Raw genomic sequence first — 17,072 nt, 5'->3', positions numbered from 1 at the left:
AGATCGGTGTCAGCAGCGATGTGGGCTGCATCTGCAGTGCCCACATCGCTGCTCACCGAAAATTAACCCCTCAATTCCCTGCCAATACTCTGCAATACCCTGCCATTACTCTGCATTAATCTGCAATACCCTGCAATACTTTGCAATACTCTGCAATACTCTGCAATACTCTGCAATACCCTGCAACACTCTGCAATACCCTGCATTACTCTGAAATACCCTGCAATACTCTGCATTACTCTGCAATACCCTGCAATACTCTGCAATGCCCTGCAATGCTCTGCAATACTCTGCAATACTCTGCAACACTCTGCAATACCCTGCAACACTCTGCAATGCTCTGCAACACTCTGCAATGCTCTGCAACACCCACCAATACCCTGCAACACTCTGCAATGCTCTGCAACACCCACCAATACCCTGCAACACTCTGCAATGCTCTGCAACACCCGCCAATACCGTGCAACACTCTGCAATGCTCTGCAACACCCGCCAATACCGTGCAACACTCTGCAATGCTCTGCAACACCCTCCAATATCCTGCAATGCTCTGCAATGCAATACTCTGAGATACCCAGCCATACTCTGAGATACCCAGCCATACCCAGCCATAGTCGGTGATACCCTGCAATACCCAGCCATAGACACCCCCCCCCCCTCCCGCCGCCCTCCGGTGCTTCTACCGACTCGCCAATATGATCAAATCCAGAATCTTTTTTTTTTCAGGCTTCCCAGCTTAGAGATGAGATGTGGGGTCTTATTGACCCCATATCTCACTGTAAAGAGGACCTGTCATGCCATATTCCTATTACAAGGGATGTTTACATTCCTTGTAATAGGAATAAAAGTGATCAAAAAATGTATTTTTTGAAAAAAATGTCAAACTAAAATAAATAAAGTAAAATGAACAATAACATTTTTTATTTTTTTTTTTAAAGCGCCCCTGTCCCCATGTGCTCGCATGCAGAAGCGAATGCATACGTAAGTCCCGCCCACATATGAAAACGGTGTTCAAACCACACATGTGAGGTATCGCTGCGAACATTAGAGCGAGAGCAATAATTCTAGCCCTAGACCTCCTCTGTAACTCAAAACATATAACCAGTAAAAAAAAAAATTAAATCGTCGCCTATAGGGATTTTTAAGTAGCGATGTTTGGCGCCATTCCACGAGCCTGTGAAATTTTAAAGAGTGACATGTTAGGTATCGATTTACTCGGTGTAACTTCATCTTTCACATTATGCAAAAATTGGGCTAACTTTACTGTTTTTTCTTTTTTTTTTTAAGCACAAACCTGTTTTTTTTCCAAAAAAAAGTATTCGAAAAATTGCTGCGCAAATACCGTGCGAGATAAAAAGTTACAACGACCACCAAAACATATATAATGTTTTGGGATTAGATGTCATTTTCTAGCAAATAAATGATGATTTTTACATGCAGGAGAGAAATGTCAGAATTGTCCTGGGGGCTCCAGAACGCCTGATGGCGCTCTCTGCGTGTTGGGCCTCTGTATGTGGCCACACTGTATAAAAGTCTCACACATGTGGTATCACCGTACTCGGGAGTAATAGCAGAATGTGTTTTGGGGTGTAATTTGTGGTATGCATATGCTGTGTGTGAGAAATAAACTGGTAATATGACAATTTTGTAAAAAAAAAAAAAGTAAAAAAAATCTTGATTTTGAAAAGAATTGTGGGAAAAAATGATAACTTCAAAAAACTCATCATGCCTCTTACTAAATACCTTGGAATGTCTTCTTTCCAAAAAGGGGTCATTTGGGGGGTATTTGTACTTTTCTGGCATGTCAGGCCGCGTACACACGCGGGGACTGTTCGCTCAACCTTGTCCGCTGAACAGTGTTTCAGCGGACAGTCCGCTTGTGTGTGGGGCTTCAGCGGACAGTTTCAGCGGACAGTCTCCTGAACAAGGTTTTTCGGAAATTCCGAAAAACTGTCCGCTGAAACTTTGTTTGAGCGAACAGTTGCCGCGTGTGTAGGCTTGTTCGCTCAACTTTTGAAATGAGCAGACTTTTCCCGCACAGAGAAAAGTCCGCCCATTTCGAGCGCGTGTACAGGTAGGCGGGGCCCGTGAAGGAGACGTCGCGGGCACCGCCGCCTGGAATGAACTTAAAGGGACACCCAACGCCGAAAAAAATCGGTGTGGGGATTCCCCCAAAGTCCACAACAGACCCTTGTCCGAGCACGCTACCCGGCCGGCCAGGAAAGGGGGGGCGAGCGAGCGCGCCCCCCCTGAGCCGTACCAGGCCGCGTGCCCTCAACATGGGGGGTGCCTTGGGGAAGGGGGGGCCGCGCGGCCCCCCCACCACAAAGCACCTTGTCCCCATGTTGATGAGGACAAGGGCCTCTTCCCGACAACCCTGGCCGTTGGTTGTCGGGGTCTGCGGGCGGGGGGCTTATCGGAATCCGGGAGCCCCCTTTAAGAAGGGGGCCCCCAGATACCGGCCCCCACCCTATGTGAATGAGTATGGGGTACAATGTACCCCTACCCATTCACCTGTGAAAAAAAGTACAAAAAAAAACACAACACAGGGTTAAAATATTTTATTGCACAGCTCCGGGGGTCTTCCGTCTTCGGGGGTCTTCTCCGGACTCCTCCGCTATCTTCTTGTAGCTCTTTTAGTAGCGGAGGAGTCCGGCTTTCTTCCTTCCCGCCGCCGGCCTCTTCTTCCGACTTCGGGGGTCTTGTCCCCCTCTTCGGTTCTTCTGCCGGGCCACCGCGCCTTCTTATAGCTCTTTTAGAGGCGGTGGCCCGGTCTTCTGTCGCCGCTGTCGCCGCCTTCCGTTCTTCTTCTTCTTCTTCTTCTTCTCCAGGAGATGTTGACACGACGCTCTCTCCGGCCGGAATGCCAGAGCCGTGCTGTGCTGCCACTTATATAGTGCCAATGGGGCGGTGTCACATGGTATATGTCACATGGGTTGGTCACATGGGTTGATGTCACATGGGGACTATGACATCGTAAGGGGCGGGGTCACCAGGTGACATCAACCCATGTGACCAACCCATGTGACATATACCATGTGACACCGCCCCATTGGCACTATATAAGTGGCAGCACAGCGCGGCTCTGGCATTCCGGCCGGAGAGAGCGTCGTGTCAACATCTCCTGGAGAAGAAGAAGAAGAAGAACGGAAGGCGGCGACAGCGGCGACAGAAGACCGGGCCACCGCCTCTAAAAGAGCTAGAAGAAGGCGCGGTGGCCCGGCAGAAGAACCGAAGAGGGGGACAAGACCCCCGAAGTCGGAAGAAGAGGCCGGCGGCGGGGAGGAAGAAAGCCGGACTCCTCCGCTACTAAAAGAGCTACAAGAAGATAGCGGAGGAGTCCGGAGAAGACCCCCGAAGACGGAAGACCCCCGGAGCTGTGCAATAAAATATTTTAACCCTGTGTTGTGTTTTTTTTTTGTACTTTTTTTCACAGGTGAATGGGTAGGGGTACATTGTACCCCATACTCATTCACATAGGGTGGGGGGCCGGTATCCGGGGGCCCCCTTCTTAAAGGGGGCTCCCGGATTCCGATAAGCCCCCCGCCCGCAGACCCCGACAACCAACGGCCAGGGTTGTCGGGAAGAGGCCCTTGTCCTCATCAACATGGGGACAAGGTGCTTTGGGGTGGGGGGGCTGCGCGGCCCCCCCTTCCCCAAGGCACCCCCCATGTTGAGGGCACACGGCCTGGTACGGCTCAGGGGGGGGGCGCGCTCGCTCGCCCCCCTTTCCTGGCCGGCCGGGTAGCGTGCTCGGACAAGGGTCTGTTGTGGACTTTGGGGGAACCCCCACGCCGTTTTTTTTCGGCGTTGGGTGTCCCTTTAAGTCCATTCCAGGCAGCGGGTCCAGCGACGTCTCCGTCGCGGGCCCCGCCTACCTGTACACGCGCTCGAAATGGGCGGACTTGCCTCCGCCTTACGTGGGCGAGTCCGTTCATTTCAAAAGTTGAGCGAACTGTTTGGCAAACAGTTCGCTGAAACAGTCCGCTCAAAAAGTGCCGTGTGTGGGCAAGTCCGCTCATGCAAATTTTGAGCGGACTGTTGCGGCAACTGTTTGACGAACAAAGTTTCAGCGAACAGTCCCCGCGTGTGTACGCGGCCTTAGGGTCTCAAGAATTGAAATAGGCCATCAGTACTTCAGGTGTGATCAATTTTCAGATATTGGCACCATAGCTTGTGGACTCTATAACTTTCACAAAGACCAAAAAATATCCACCAATTTGTACTTATTTTTACCAAAGATATGTAGTAGTATAAATTTTGGCCAAAATTTATGAAGAAAAAATTACTAATCTGCTAAATTTTATAACAGAAACGAAGAAAAATTCATTTTTTTACAGAATTTTCTGTATTTTTTCTTTTATAGCACAAAAAATAAAAAACCCAGCGGTGATTAAATACCACCAAAAGAAAGCTCAATTTGTGTGAAAAAAAGGACAAAAATTTCATATAGGTCCAGTGTTGCATGACTGAGTAATTGTCATTCAAAATGTGAGAGCACCAAAAGCTGAAAATTGGTCTGGTTATTAAGGGTGTTTAAGTGCCCAGTGGTCAAGTGGTTAAACATTATCACCTCCCTAATTTCCCCTGACAAGACAGGATTTATCTCCTCCAGACAAATCACTGACAACATTAAACTCGCAGCCAACATAATCCAAGACACTGACCTACACTCCCGCAAGGTCCTTCCCCCGAGTCTAGACATTCACAAGGCCTTTGATAGTGTCCTATGGCCCTTCTTGGAACAGATCCTAGCAAAATTTGGTTTCTTAGGGGCCTTTGTCCATGGGTTCCGGGCATTATACCACCATCCCCGCACTCGAATTAGGCTTCCGGGTTGCAACTCAGACTACTTCACTTTAGGTAGGGGTACGAGACAGGGTTGTCCCCTGTCACCTCTTTTGTTCGCCCTTGCCATCGAACCTCTCGCCCAAACTATCCGTCTAGATAATAATATTAGGGGATATACGAAGGGGATCACAAATTTAAATTGAGCTTATATGCGGACGATGCCCTTATGTTCCTGCCAGACCCCATTGTCTCTATCCCTAACCTTATAACCACCCTTCATAGGTTCCAGGAAATCTCCGGCCTAGGAGTTAACCTTTCAAAATGCTCAGCACTCTCAATAAATTTCCCCCTTAGCACTAAGACATTGATCCAAACCAACTTCAGTTTACCACAGATGGCCTGACTCTACCCTATCTTGGAATTAAACTTGCCCCATCCCTCCATAAACTTTACTGTGCCAATTACCCCCCTGCATTCACTCGTCTCAGACAGCTACTACACTCCTGGAGCTCCTTTCATATCACGTTCTTAAGCAGAATACAGGCGGTAAAAATGTCCATACTTCCCAAACTTTTTTTTTTTTTTTTTTTTAGAGCCCTTCCTAATTATGTACCCAAACAGACGATTGAACAACTACAGCGTAACGTGAACAAATTTATCTGGAGTCATAAAAAACCATGCCTGGGCAAACATATGCTATATAGATCGCGACCACTGGGTGGTGTGGGCCTACCTAACCTCTGGCTGTACTATGTTTCAGCTAGACTCCTGCAATTAGCCCAATGGCACACCTCCCCACACAGTATACCCTGGCTCCGCTTTGAGCAGGCCTCTATTGCCCCTTTCTATCTCTTTATGGGCTAAATATTTCCGCCCAGAATGCTGTGGTTGGTCAATCTCTGCACTTATGGTCCCTTTATAAACATAAATTCTACCTCCTCCCTTCCCACCCTAAATTGGCATCGTTTTTGGGTGACCCCTCCTTTCCAGCAGCGTTCTCCAACCCCAATACCTTCTCATTGTGGGTGGCGGGGGGATTGGTCACTCTGGACTCTTTACTGGGGGACGGGGTGATCCACTCCTTCCTATCCTTAGAATCCTCCCACTCCCTCCCTAGATCTGAGTTTTATAAATACCTCCAAATTAGACATTTCTACAACACGCACTACTCCAGGTACAGGGCCAACCCCCTCGCAAACATTTGAAGACCTGTGTGGCCTCTCCTCCAGGGATAGGGGTACTATCTCCCTGTTGTATAGCTATCTGGGTGGCCTGGGCCTACCTGCCAAATCCTCAGCAATACTTCAATGGGAGGCAGAGACCGGCGAGGTGGCCTCCCCTGAGGAGTGGTCGCTTCGAATCTCAAATATGCATAAATGCACAAAGTCTGTAGCAGTTAAAGAAACCGTAATTAAACTCCACACGGGATGGTACTATACCCCGGCTAAACCCCATAAATTTGTCCCCTTGGTCACAGAGAACTGCTTCAGGGGTTGCCCTGATAGAGGTACACATTTGCACATTTTTTGGAGCTGCCCCTCATTGAGGGTCTTGTGGCAACGGGTGACGGAGAGGGTGGCCGATGTCACAGGGATTTCAACCACCCTCACTTGCCAGATGTGCCTATTTTTTGCGGGGATCCCCGGAGCCACCCCCCAACAAGAACGTTCCCCTACTTTATTTAGCGCAGTACATTTGGCTATCACTCTGTTTTGGCGCACCCCAGGGGTCCCATGGGACCAAATCCTTAAATGCATGGCGGCTATCCAACTAATGGAGCTATGGTGTCTGGAGAGGGGGAGGGTGAGATCTTAGTTTTTTTTTTTTTTTTGTTTTTTTTTTCTTTATATTATATGTTATATATAAATGAATTATTGATATGCTTTGTTAGGAATATATGTAAATGATTATAATAATTAATAATTTTGTATGAATTTAATGTTTTTTCTGCTTGTTGGCATGACGTGGGCTTTATAGTTATGTATCCTTGATTTGCGGTCAGTTCAGTCCATGACCACGATCGGATCCATTAGCTTATGGGGGTATTTATTTTTCCCTCACATTCCCCCTTTCTCCCCCTTTTTTATTACCTCCTTGCAAAATCTGAAAGAGTTCCTATTTTTGATGCACTGGCACTGGCTTGCAGCCTTTGTAATTATGGCATTAGGGAGGAGCATACCGACGCCCAAGGGCACCTTAGCCCGGGTGGGTAATTTCCCTCCGAGCGAGTTGTCCAATTTTTGGCAGCAATGCCTGCGTAATAGTCTGGGGAGCCTAAAGCCCCGTACACACGAGCGGACTTTTCGACATCCAAACTCCGACGGACTGAGTCCGTCAGACTATTCGATCGTGTGTGGGCTGCAACGGACTTTAGCTTCGCAAAAGTCTGACGGACTTTAGAAATGAAGCATGCTTCAAATTTTCCCGACGGAACTCCGCCGGACCCGGTCCCCTTCGAAAAATCCGCTCGTGTGTATGCTATTCCGACGGACTAAAACTGACGCTAGGGCAGCTATTGGCTACTGGCTATGAACTTCCTTATTCGAATCCAGTCGTACGTCATCACGTTCGACTCCGTCGGAGTTTGGTGTGATGGTGTGTGTCCAAGTCCGTTCGGTCGAAAAGTCCGCCAGAACTCCGCCAGAACTCCGCCAGAACTCCGTCGGAACTCCGGCGGAACTCCTTTGGAGGTCTGTCGGACATAAGTCCTCTCGTGTGTACGCGGCATTACACCTATGGGTAGTGTGAGCATACCATACCGAATGCCACACTCCCTATATACTCGCTGGGGTTTTTTTTCCAGCGTGATATTGAATGCCGGTGAGTACACTGTTGCATCATGGGAAATGTAGTTTCCCGTTCCATTCTCTTCCCTCGCGCATGCGCAATGCTGCCCTAGACGTCCGCATCGAGCCGGTGACATCAGACGCCGGCTTGATGGACGGCGGCTTTATAGCGGGACACTACCATACCCGGCTCAATTGCGGAGGAGCCGTGCTAGGAGAGGATCTACGCATTTGTATGGTCAGTAAAATCCTATGGATGGATGCCTTTGCTGGGATCTCTATGTATTTTGTACCTACTAATCTGTGACATCTTCCTCTTATATTATAGACACCCTGTAAACAGGCTGAAAAGCTTGTGGGTGCGCTACCCCTTGTAGCCTAGTCCACCTTTAATGGGCTCTTGGATACCCCTAGTGATCTAACATCTAATAGTGGATTGCAGGAAAGAATTTTTACTCCTTTACCAAGCATGTAAGTTGACAGACTATAATTACTTTCTCTTTTTTAAAATATGATGACAAAATCAGTGTGCCTTTTGGATATGATAAAATAAATATATAGGTGATACTAATATATAGATTTCCTAATGTCCTAAAAAACATTGTTCAAAAAAACTCTTTTTCTTTTTTTAAAAAAGTATAAAGGTTCACTATTAACTAATACCACTATAGTGAATAATTTGACAGATACTTCTCTCTTTTTCCCACTGTATACACCCATACTGTTAAGAATAAAAAAGATGGAAATGGGTTGGGCTAAACATAGAATTTATCCTTAAAGATAGTTATAACTAAAAAGCTAATATACTTGTCATCCAATAAATAAATCTTTTTCTATCAATTTGTCCCGAATAGCCACTGTCTGTGCCCTCCTTGCTATATTATTTGGCTGCTGGGCCCGCTGCCCTTGCATCTTTTATTTCATCTGGATGACCTTTTTGGTGATAGATGGGTTGGTGAAGTGGGGGTAAGCATACCTTTCTATCTAAAGCCCTACTCATGCCTCCTTGATAATATGTTTGATTATATATATAGAGTTATGTAAAAAATTGGATTCTGTAACTTAACTTGTGTTTTTTTTTTTTTTTTTTTTGATTTTGTTATTTTGGTAGTTCGTATATCCTCTGATGAAGCAATAAGCGAAACATGTCGGGATAAGCAAATTACAACTACCTCAACCAAACCATTATCTGGATCGCAAGTTGTACATAACATCTTTGTATGATCATAAAGGCTGTGTTCTTTGTTTGTTTTTATGGGATTGTTATAATAAAATATTTGTAAATCTTTTATATACATATATTTTGCTTCTTTTGAATATCGCAACCCTTAATGTCCCATTTTTCTGGTTTGGTCTTTCCAAAAAAATCTTTTGATATTACTAATCGGGATGAGGTGTCATGTAATTTGGGTGTTGATGGAGGTCTGAATCAAGTTTTTTATTATTAATGGAAAAGGTGTTTCACACTATAACGGACACAATACCCACATATAAGCTGAAATGGAAAACCTGGCCTCCTGGCCCGTGACGACTCCACTCCCTTTTCCATGGGTGGATTCCTCTGTGTCATGATCCTCCTGTACATGTACCTCCTTACAGATTTACCTGTAGCTCCCTTGGTATTCTGTTAATGTGTTTTAGTTGTTCTTGTTATGTTTGTTGTACTAGCCTATGGATTTCAGGTATTTGAGATTTTTTATTTGTGGACGTCGAGTGGCGGGATACCTTGCTCCTTAAACTAGGAAGAGACTTTCCTCTTCCTACATTCCCCGCACTGGACTCCCACCCGACTGCCATCACTTATTATACTCTGTACTTGTGCTGATCCTACCGGTATGTGTATTCCATGCTATACTATTTCTGCTGTATCTCTTTTATTGTACTGGCTGAATTTCTTCAATAAAACGTTTGTATTAAAAAAAAAAAAAAATGCACAAAATCACGATGACAGCGGCAAAGCAAATATAGTATGATATCCAAATATTGAAAATGATATTCATTAGTGCAAGTAGTCCATCATTAGGTGAATGAGATATCAAAGCATATTCCAAATACATAAATGGATGGAGAATGTAAATGTGATGCCGTCAATCCAGTGAACTTGGAAGAGTATATCAAATATTGCCCAAATGATTGAACCACCACCCACGAGTGAATTACAAACTCAACAGAACAAACAGCTGCCTTCACAGCAGCAAATGCGCCTTACAGCATAAGTGGAAATCCCTCTGGAAATATTGCGTCATGTTACTCCCACAGACAGCTTTAGATGGAGTAGAGCTGAGGATAAAAAAAAAAAAAAAGAGCTCACCAGGAGCCCAGATGGATTTTCATAGTGTAGTAGGTTTATTCGTTCCAAAAGTAAAAGCAACACAAAACAGGGTAAAATCACTCACGTGGGCAGCCGTTGGTGACCCAGAATCTCACAGCGGCAAGACATCAGTGCCTAATGTCCCACCGCAACGCGTTTCATCCAATGGGACATTAATCAAGGGTAATAATGTTGATAATGTCAAAAGATAAATGAATGTGGCGCTTACTCAATAGGGTAATACTCATAAGGTGAAACAACTGGTAAAGTGCAAATATTCTAAGATCACAATAAAAAACATATATATGTCTTCAATTAATCAATAATGGTGTTTAATTAATAAAGTGCTCAGGGCCAATATTTTTCAGTGCGATTTATTAAAGAACAGTAAATTTGTGTGCGTATGAGAACATATATCAATTTAGCAGCTAGAGGCGATTCAGTTCGCATTGTGCGCTATATAAGTATTTCATTCATTCATTCATTCAGCAGCTACTTATTCTTCATTATTTAATTTATAGTGGTGTGCGCATTAGTATATATGTTGTACAATGTTGATAATGTCCATTAGATGAAACGCGTTGGGCAGAACATTTGGCATTGACTTCTTGCCGCTGTGTGATTCCAGGTCTCCAGCGGCTGCCCAAGTGAGTGATTTTACCCTGTTTTATGCTGCTTTAAATTTTGGAACCAATAAACCTAGAAACATGCATCGATATTTCCGCGTATGTTGTAAGACGCATTGGTTGCTGTGACGGCAGCCGCTTGCTCCGGTGAGTTTGTAATTCACTCGTGGGTGGTGGTTCAGTCATTTGGGCAATATTTGATATACTCTTCCAAGTTCACTGGATTGGCGGCATCACATTTACTGTCTCCATTCATTTATGGAATTTGGAATATGCTTTGATATCTCATTCACCTAATGACGGACTACTTGCACTAATGAATATCATTTTCATTATTTGGACACTAGAGTATCTCAGAAAAGTAAGTACACTCCTCACATGTTTGTAAATCTTTTCTTCTCTCTTTTCATGCGACACTTGTCTACAATGTAAAGTAGTGAGTGTACAGCTTGTATAACAGTGTAAATTTCCTGTCCCCTCAAAATAACTCAACACACAGCCATTAATGTCTAAACCGCTGGCAACAAAAGTCAGGACACCCCTAAGTGAAAATCTCCAAATTGGGCCCAAAGTGTCAAAATTTTTGTGTGGCCGCCATTATTTTCCAGCACTGCCTTAACCCTCTTGGGCATGGAGGTCACCAGAGCTTCACAGGTCACCACTGGAGTCCTCTTCCCCTCCCCCACGATGACATCACGGAGCTGGTGGATGTTGGAGACCTTGAGCTCCTCCACCTTCCGTTTGAGGATGTCCCACAGATGATCAATAGGGTTTAGGTCTGGAGACATGCTTGGCCAGTCCATCACCTTTACCCTCAGCTTCTTTAGCAAGGCAGTGGTGGTCTTGGAGGTGTGTTTGGGGTTGTTATGTTAAAATATTTCCCTGTGGCCCAGTCTCTGAAGGGAGGGGATCATGCTCTGCTTCAGTCTGTATAATTGCTTTGTCGCGGTCATTGGGATTTCTTGCACTTATGATTGCATTAACTATTATTATGGTTTAAATCATTTTTGGTGCTACATTTTCACATATATATATGTTTTTGAGGTTTGCTATACTGCCTATGTGTTAGCTGCCTTTGCTAGTACATGTTGAACACAATGAATAAAACAAAAGGGAAAAGGGGAATGGGGACACACAATGGCTCATCCAAGATAGTTCAGATTGTAGTAGTATTGATGACCAGGCATGAGCGATCACCTTACCTACTATTTAAACAATCTGTGAGTACCGTCACCCGAGGGTTTCAAAACCTAATAAGTTTGATACCATTCGGGGTGGTAATCCTCTGAATACAATCGCATATAAGAAAAATAGGAAAAAATTCCCAAAGTACTCTTCAAAAAAGGAAAAAACTGTATATTTAACTAAATATCTTTATTGATTAACCATATATATATATATATATGTAAGTAGAAAATTAATATATAAATACACCCAGTTTGACACATATAATAAAAATGAAGACAATTAAGTCTTAATTGAACAAGGTGGCCACCTCTCCCAGTCATACAACACTCTCAGACACCATAGACAGAGAGATCTCCCACACAACCAATTTCATGGATATTCATTGCTTGAACAAATTTCTTTCCAAAAATTTGAACTTTCCTCTTATATATATACTACCTAAACAGGAAATTTTTGGAAAAAAATTCCCTGTTTTTTTTTTTTCTTGGAAAGAATTTGGTTGAAGCAATGAATATCCGTGAAATTGGTTGTGTGGGAGATCTCTCGATCTATGGTGTCTGAGAGTGTTGTATGACTTGTTCACTTAACCCTTTCATGACTAAGCCTATTTCTGACATTTGGTGTTTACAAGTTAAAATCCATATTTTTTTGCTAGAAAATTACTTGGAACCCCCAAACATTATATATATATATATATATATATATATATATATATATATATATATATATTTATTTTTGCAGAGACTCTAGAGAATAAAATGGCGAATGTAGCAATATTTTATGTCACATGGTATTTGTGCAGTGGTGTTTTAAACGCAACTTTTCGGGAAAAGGGACACTTTCATGAATTTTAAAAGAATGAAACAGTATAGTTTGCCCAATTTTTTTGTATAATGTGAAAGATAATGTTACGCCGAGTAAATAGATACCAAACATGTCACGCTTTATAATTGCACGCACTCGTGGAATGACGACAAACTACATAAAAATCTCCATAGGGGACGATTTAAAAAAAAATTCCGGTTACCAGGTTAGAGTTACAGAGGAGGTCTAATGCAATATCTCACATGTGTGGTTTGAACACCATTTACATATGTGGGCGTGACTTCCGTATGCGTTTTCTTTGCTGCGTGAGCTCGTGGCGATGGGGGCGCGTTAAAAAAAATTGTCTTATTTATTTTATTTTAAAATTAATAAATAGCTTTAAAAAATAAATAAAAAATGTGATCACTTTTATTGCTGTCACAATGAATGTAAACATCCCCTATGACAGTACTAGGTGGTGACAGGTACTCTTTATGGAAGGATTGGGGGGGTTTAAAAGACCCTGATCCCTCCTGTGCACTTCAATGTATTCAGATTGCCATTTTTGGCGATTCTGAATACTGTATTGTTATTTTTTTTTAAACTGGCGCCATTGGCAGCCGAGTAAACGGGAAGTGACGTCATGACGTTGCTTCCTTGTTTACGTTAGCTTACGGCTTAATTCCAGTCTGTCCCTAGCCGCCTGGAGCGGTAGATTGTTCATCGGGGCTCCTGATTGAATGGGAGCCCCGGTAAGAGCGGCGGGAGGTGGCGGGAGGGGGAGGACATCCCCTCACGCTCCTCTGGTATAACAGCCAAGTGGATTTTTAGCCGCATCGGCTGTTATGGCTGGATAGCCGATCTCCTGCTCTAAAAAAACGGTACCGGGTGCCTGCAACTGCGGGCATCATCCCGGTATAACCCCCGGAAGCTGAGTACGCACATCTGCGTACGCTCGGCGGGAAGGGGTTAAAACTTAATTGTCTTCATTTTTATTATATGTGTCGAACTGGGTGTATTTATATATATTAATTTTCTACATATATATATATATATATATATATATATATATATATATATATATATATATATATATATATATATATATATATATAATCAATAAAGATATTTAGTTAAATATACCGATTTTTCCTTTTTGAAGGGTACTTTGGAAATCTTTTCCTAATTTTTCTCATATTGAACGCAGCACAGATTTTTTTTTTTTTTTTTACACAATATGATGGACTTACCTGATTTGTTCAACCCTGCAAAATATATAAAATAAGAGCATTAGATTTATTCTTCTCAGTGTGCATCTCTTGCAATTAGCAAATCACCATTCTACATGAAATTATATTTTGCTACAAATATAAGTATACAATTTTCATTTACACTTCACGCACAAAACTGAAAACAAAGTTCATATTCTGCTGTACATGAATACAAAATAGAAAATAATAATTAGATAAATTTGAGTAGAATTTGATGACCCAGAATGTAACATTAAGGTCCCGTTTTTACTTGGCAATTTTGGAATTGCCTGCAGAATCGTTTTGTGATTCGGTCTGTGATTCCAAATTGCGGTAAACTTGCTGCACAACTCACAATGCGTATTTGGGGCGCCATTAAAGTGGAAGTAAACCCATGGATTTAAACAGTTAAAAAAAAAAAAAAAAGGCATGCCGGGAATGCTAACTGCACATTGGCTGTGCTCTCAGCCAAACCATCAAACCATCCAATGGCTGGTGTCATAACCAATCACATGTGCAGCACCGTAGAAGTTGAAGATTAAACAGAGGCAAAGATGGCCGCTTCCTTGGCTGAAAACGATAGGGGAGTTTACTTCCACTTTAAGAATGAAACCAAACATGATGAAATTTTGCCACGGTTGATGCATGACAAAATCACGTGGACATTACTGCAATGTATGCCTTTGAAAATAACATAAAATTTGTTGCCCGAAAAGGAGCAGGAGCTTCTGTTGGGCAACAAACCCGCATTTACTTCAATGGGCTGCCCTATGTGCAATAGACAGAAACTTGTACAAATCTCACCAAAAAATAAAAAAATAAAATCACAGATGCTCCCAATATACGGGATGTGAACGGGTCCTATCAGTGGTAGTATAACTGCTGCTATGAAGCCCAGGGGTTGGAGGGGGGCCCTATTAGGGGGCTGTTGAGTCAAAATAAATTGAGAAATATACAGCCTTATTAAAAAGATTATCTTTCACCTGTGCTCCGTGTCAAGTGAAGAGTGACTGCTTCAACCCAATATGTGAATGCAAGAAACACCAAACTATAATAAACAATAGGTGGGAGTCTCTTTACCCACTTGCCGACCAGCCGCCATTATTATACTGTGGCAGGTCGGCTCGTTCCTGCAAATCACTATTGGTGTACAAAGACTTCCATTAAGAGCCATTGGCGTGGGACCCAATACACGTGCCGGCAGCCGCGAAGTCCGTCAGCCACCCGTGATCACGGGAAAGAGAGCCAGAATGGGGATCTGTCAATGTAAACAGACAAATCCGCATTCTGACAGGGGTGGAGAGAGTTATCTACTGTTCCTAGTGATTAGGAACAGCAATCTCTCTCCTCCTTCAGTCAGTCCCCTTCCCCCGCAGTTAGAAACACCTCCCAGGGAACACATTTTAACCCCTTGATCGCCCCCTAGTGCTAACCCCTTCCCTGCCAGTGACATTTATATAGTAATCAATGCATTTTTATAGCACTGATCGTTGTATAAATGTCAATGGTCCCAAAAAAGTGTCAAAAGTGTCCGACATGTCCTCCGCAATGTTGCAGTCCTGCTAAAAATTGTAAATCACCACCATTATTAGTAAAAAAATTACAATAATGCCATAAATCTATCCCCTATTTTGTAGACGCTATAACTTTTGCACAAAACCAATCAATATACGCTTATTGTGATTTTTTTTTTTTTTTACCAAAAATATGTAGAAGAATACGTATTGGCCTAAACTGATAAAGACATTTATTCTTTTTGGGGATATTTATTATAGCAAAAAGTAAAAATTTTTATTTATTTTTTTATTATTCAAAATTGTCGCTCTTTTTTTGTTTATAGCGCAAAAAATAAAAACCGCAGAGGTAATCAAATACCACCAAAAGAAAGCTCTATTTGTGGGGAAAAAAAGGGACGTCAATTTTGTTTTGGTATAACATCGCACGACCGTGCAATTGTTAGTTACAGCGATGCAAAAAATGGCCCGGTCATTAAGAGGGAATATCTTCCGGTCTGTAAGTGGATAAATAAAGCCAAAATTTGTTGTACAGCTTAATATAAATATCAAATCAAAAATAAATAATCATAAAATATAAAATATGTGCAATTTAAGCTTTAAATGCACATTCATATTTTACTATATATATATATATATATATATATATATATATATATATATATATATATATATATATATATATATATATATATATATATATATATATACATACAGTGAGGATCGAAAGTTTGGGCACCCCAGGTAAAAATGTGTATTAATGTGCATAACGAAGCCAAGGAAAGGTGGAAAAATCTCCAAATGGCATCAAATTACAGATTAGACATTCTTATAATATGTCAAAAAAAAGTTAGATTTTATTTCCATCATTTAAACTTTCAAAATTACAGAAAACAAAAAAATGGTGTCTACAAAAGTTTGGGCACCCTGCAGAATTTATAGCATGCACTGCCCCCTTTGCAAAGCTGAGACCTGCCAGTGTCATGGATTGTTCTCAATCATCATCTGGGAAGATCAGGTGATTTCAATCTCAAAGGTTTTAAATGGCCAGACTGATCTGACCTTGCCCCAACAATCAGCACCATGGGTTCTTCTAAGCAGTTGTCTAGAAAACTGAAACTGAAAATAGTTGACGCTCACAAAGCTGGAGAAGGCTATAAGAAGATAGCAAAGCGTTTTCAGATGTCAATATCCTCTGTTCGGAATGTAATTAAGAAATGGCAGTCATCAGGAACAGTGGAAGTTAAAGCAAGATCTGGAAGACCAAGAAAAATATCAGACCGAACAGCTCGCAGGATTGTGAGAAAAGCAATTCATAACCCACGTTTGACTGCACGATCCCTCCAGAAAGATCTGGCAGACACTGGAGTTGTGGTCCACTATTCCACTATAAAGAGATACTTGTACAAATATGGTCTTCATGGAAGAGTCATCAGAAGAAAACCTCTTCTACGTCCTCACCACAAAAATTAGCGTTTGAACTGCAAATGAACATATAGACAAGCCTGAGGCATTTTGGAAACAAGTTCTGTGGACCGATGAGGTTAAAATAGAACTTTTTGGCCGGAATGAGCAAAGGTAGGTTTGGAGAAGAAAGGGCACAGAATTTAATGAAAAGAACCTCTGTCCAACTGTTATGCATGGGGGTGGATCAATCATGCTTTGGGGTTGTATTGCAGCCAGTGGCACAGGGAACATTTCACGAGTAGAAGGAAACATGAATTCAATAAAATTTCAGCAAATTTTGGATGGTAACTTGATGCCATCTATGAAAAAGCTGAAGTTAAAGAGAGGATGGCTTC

At 42.5% G+C, this 17,072-nt stretch overlaps 1 protein-coding gene across 2 annotated transcripts in view; it reads right to left on the bottom strand.

Annotated features, from left to right (window-relative positions):
* LOC144000353 (uromodulin-like) overlaps positions 1 to 17,072 on the bottom strand; it is a 206,572-nt gene that overhangs the window by 100,119 nt on the left and 89,381 nt on the right. For both annotated transcript variants that reach the window (XM_077494143.1, XM_077494144.1), the window contains exon 9: positions 13,757 to 13,771. In XM_077494143.1, the coding sequence (XP_077350269.1) occupies positions 13,757 to 13,771 (15 nt within the window). The remainder of the gene's footprint in view (positions 1 to 13,756; positions 13,772 to 17,072) is intronic.

This window comes from Lithobates pipiens, unplaced genomic scaffold (assembly GCF_037356315.1).
Source record: "Lithobates pipiens isolate NorthernLeopardFrog02 unplaced genomic scaffold, aLitPip1_a1.2 Scaffold_22, whole genome shotgun sequence".
In the NCBI taxonomy this organism is placed as follows: domain Eukaryota; kingdom Metazoa; phylum Chordata; class Amphibia; order Anura; family Ranidae; genus Lithobates; species Lithobates pipiens.
Note: the sequence above shows the minus strand (reverse complement) of the source record. Positions and strands in the feature narration are given on the sequence as shown.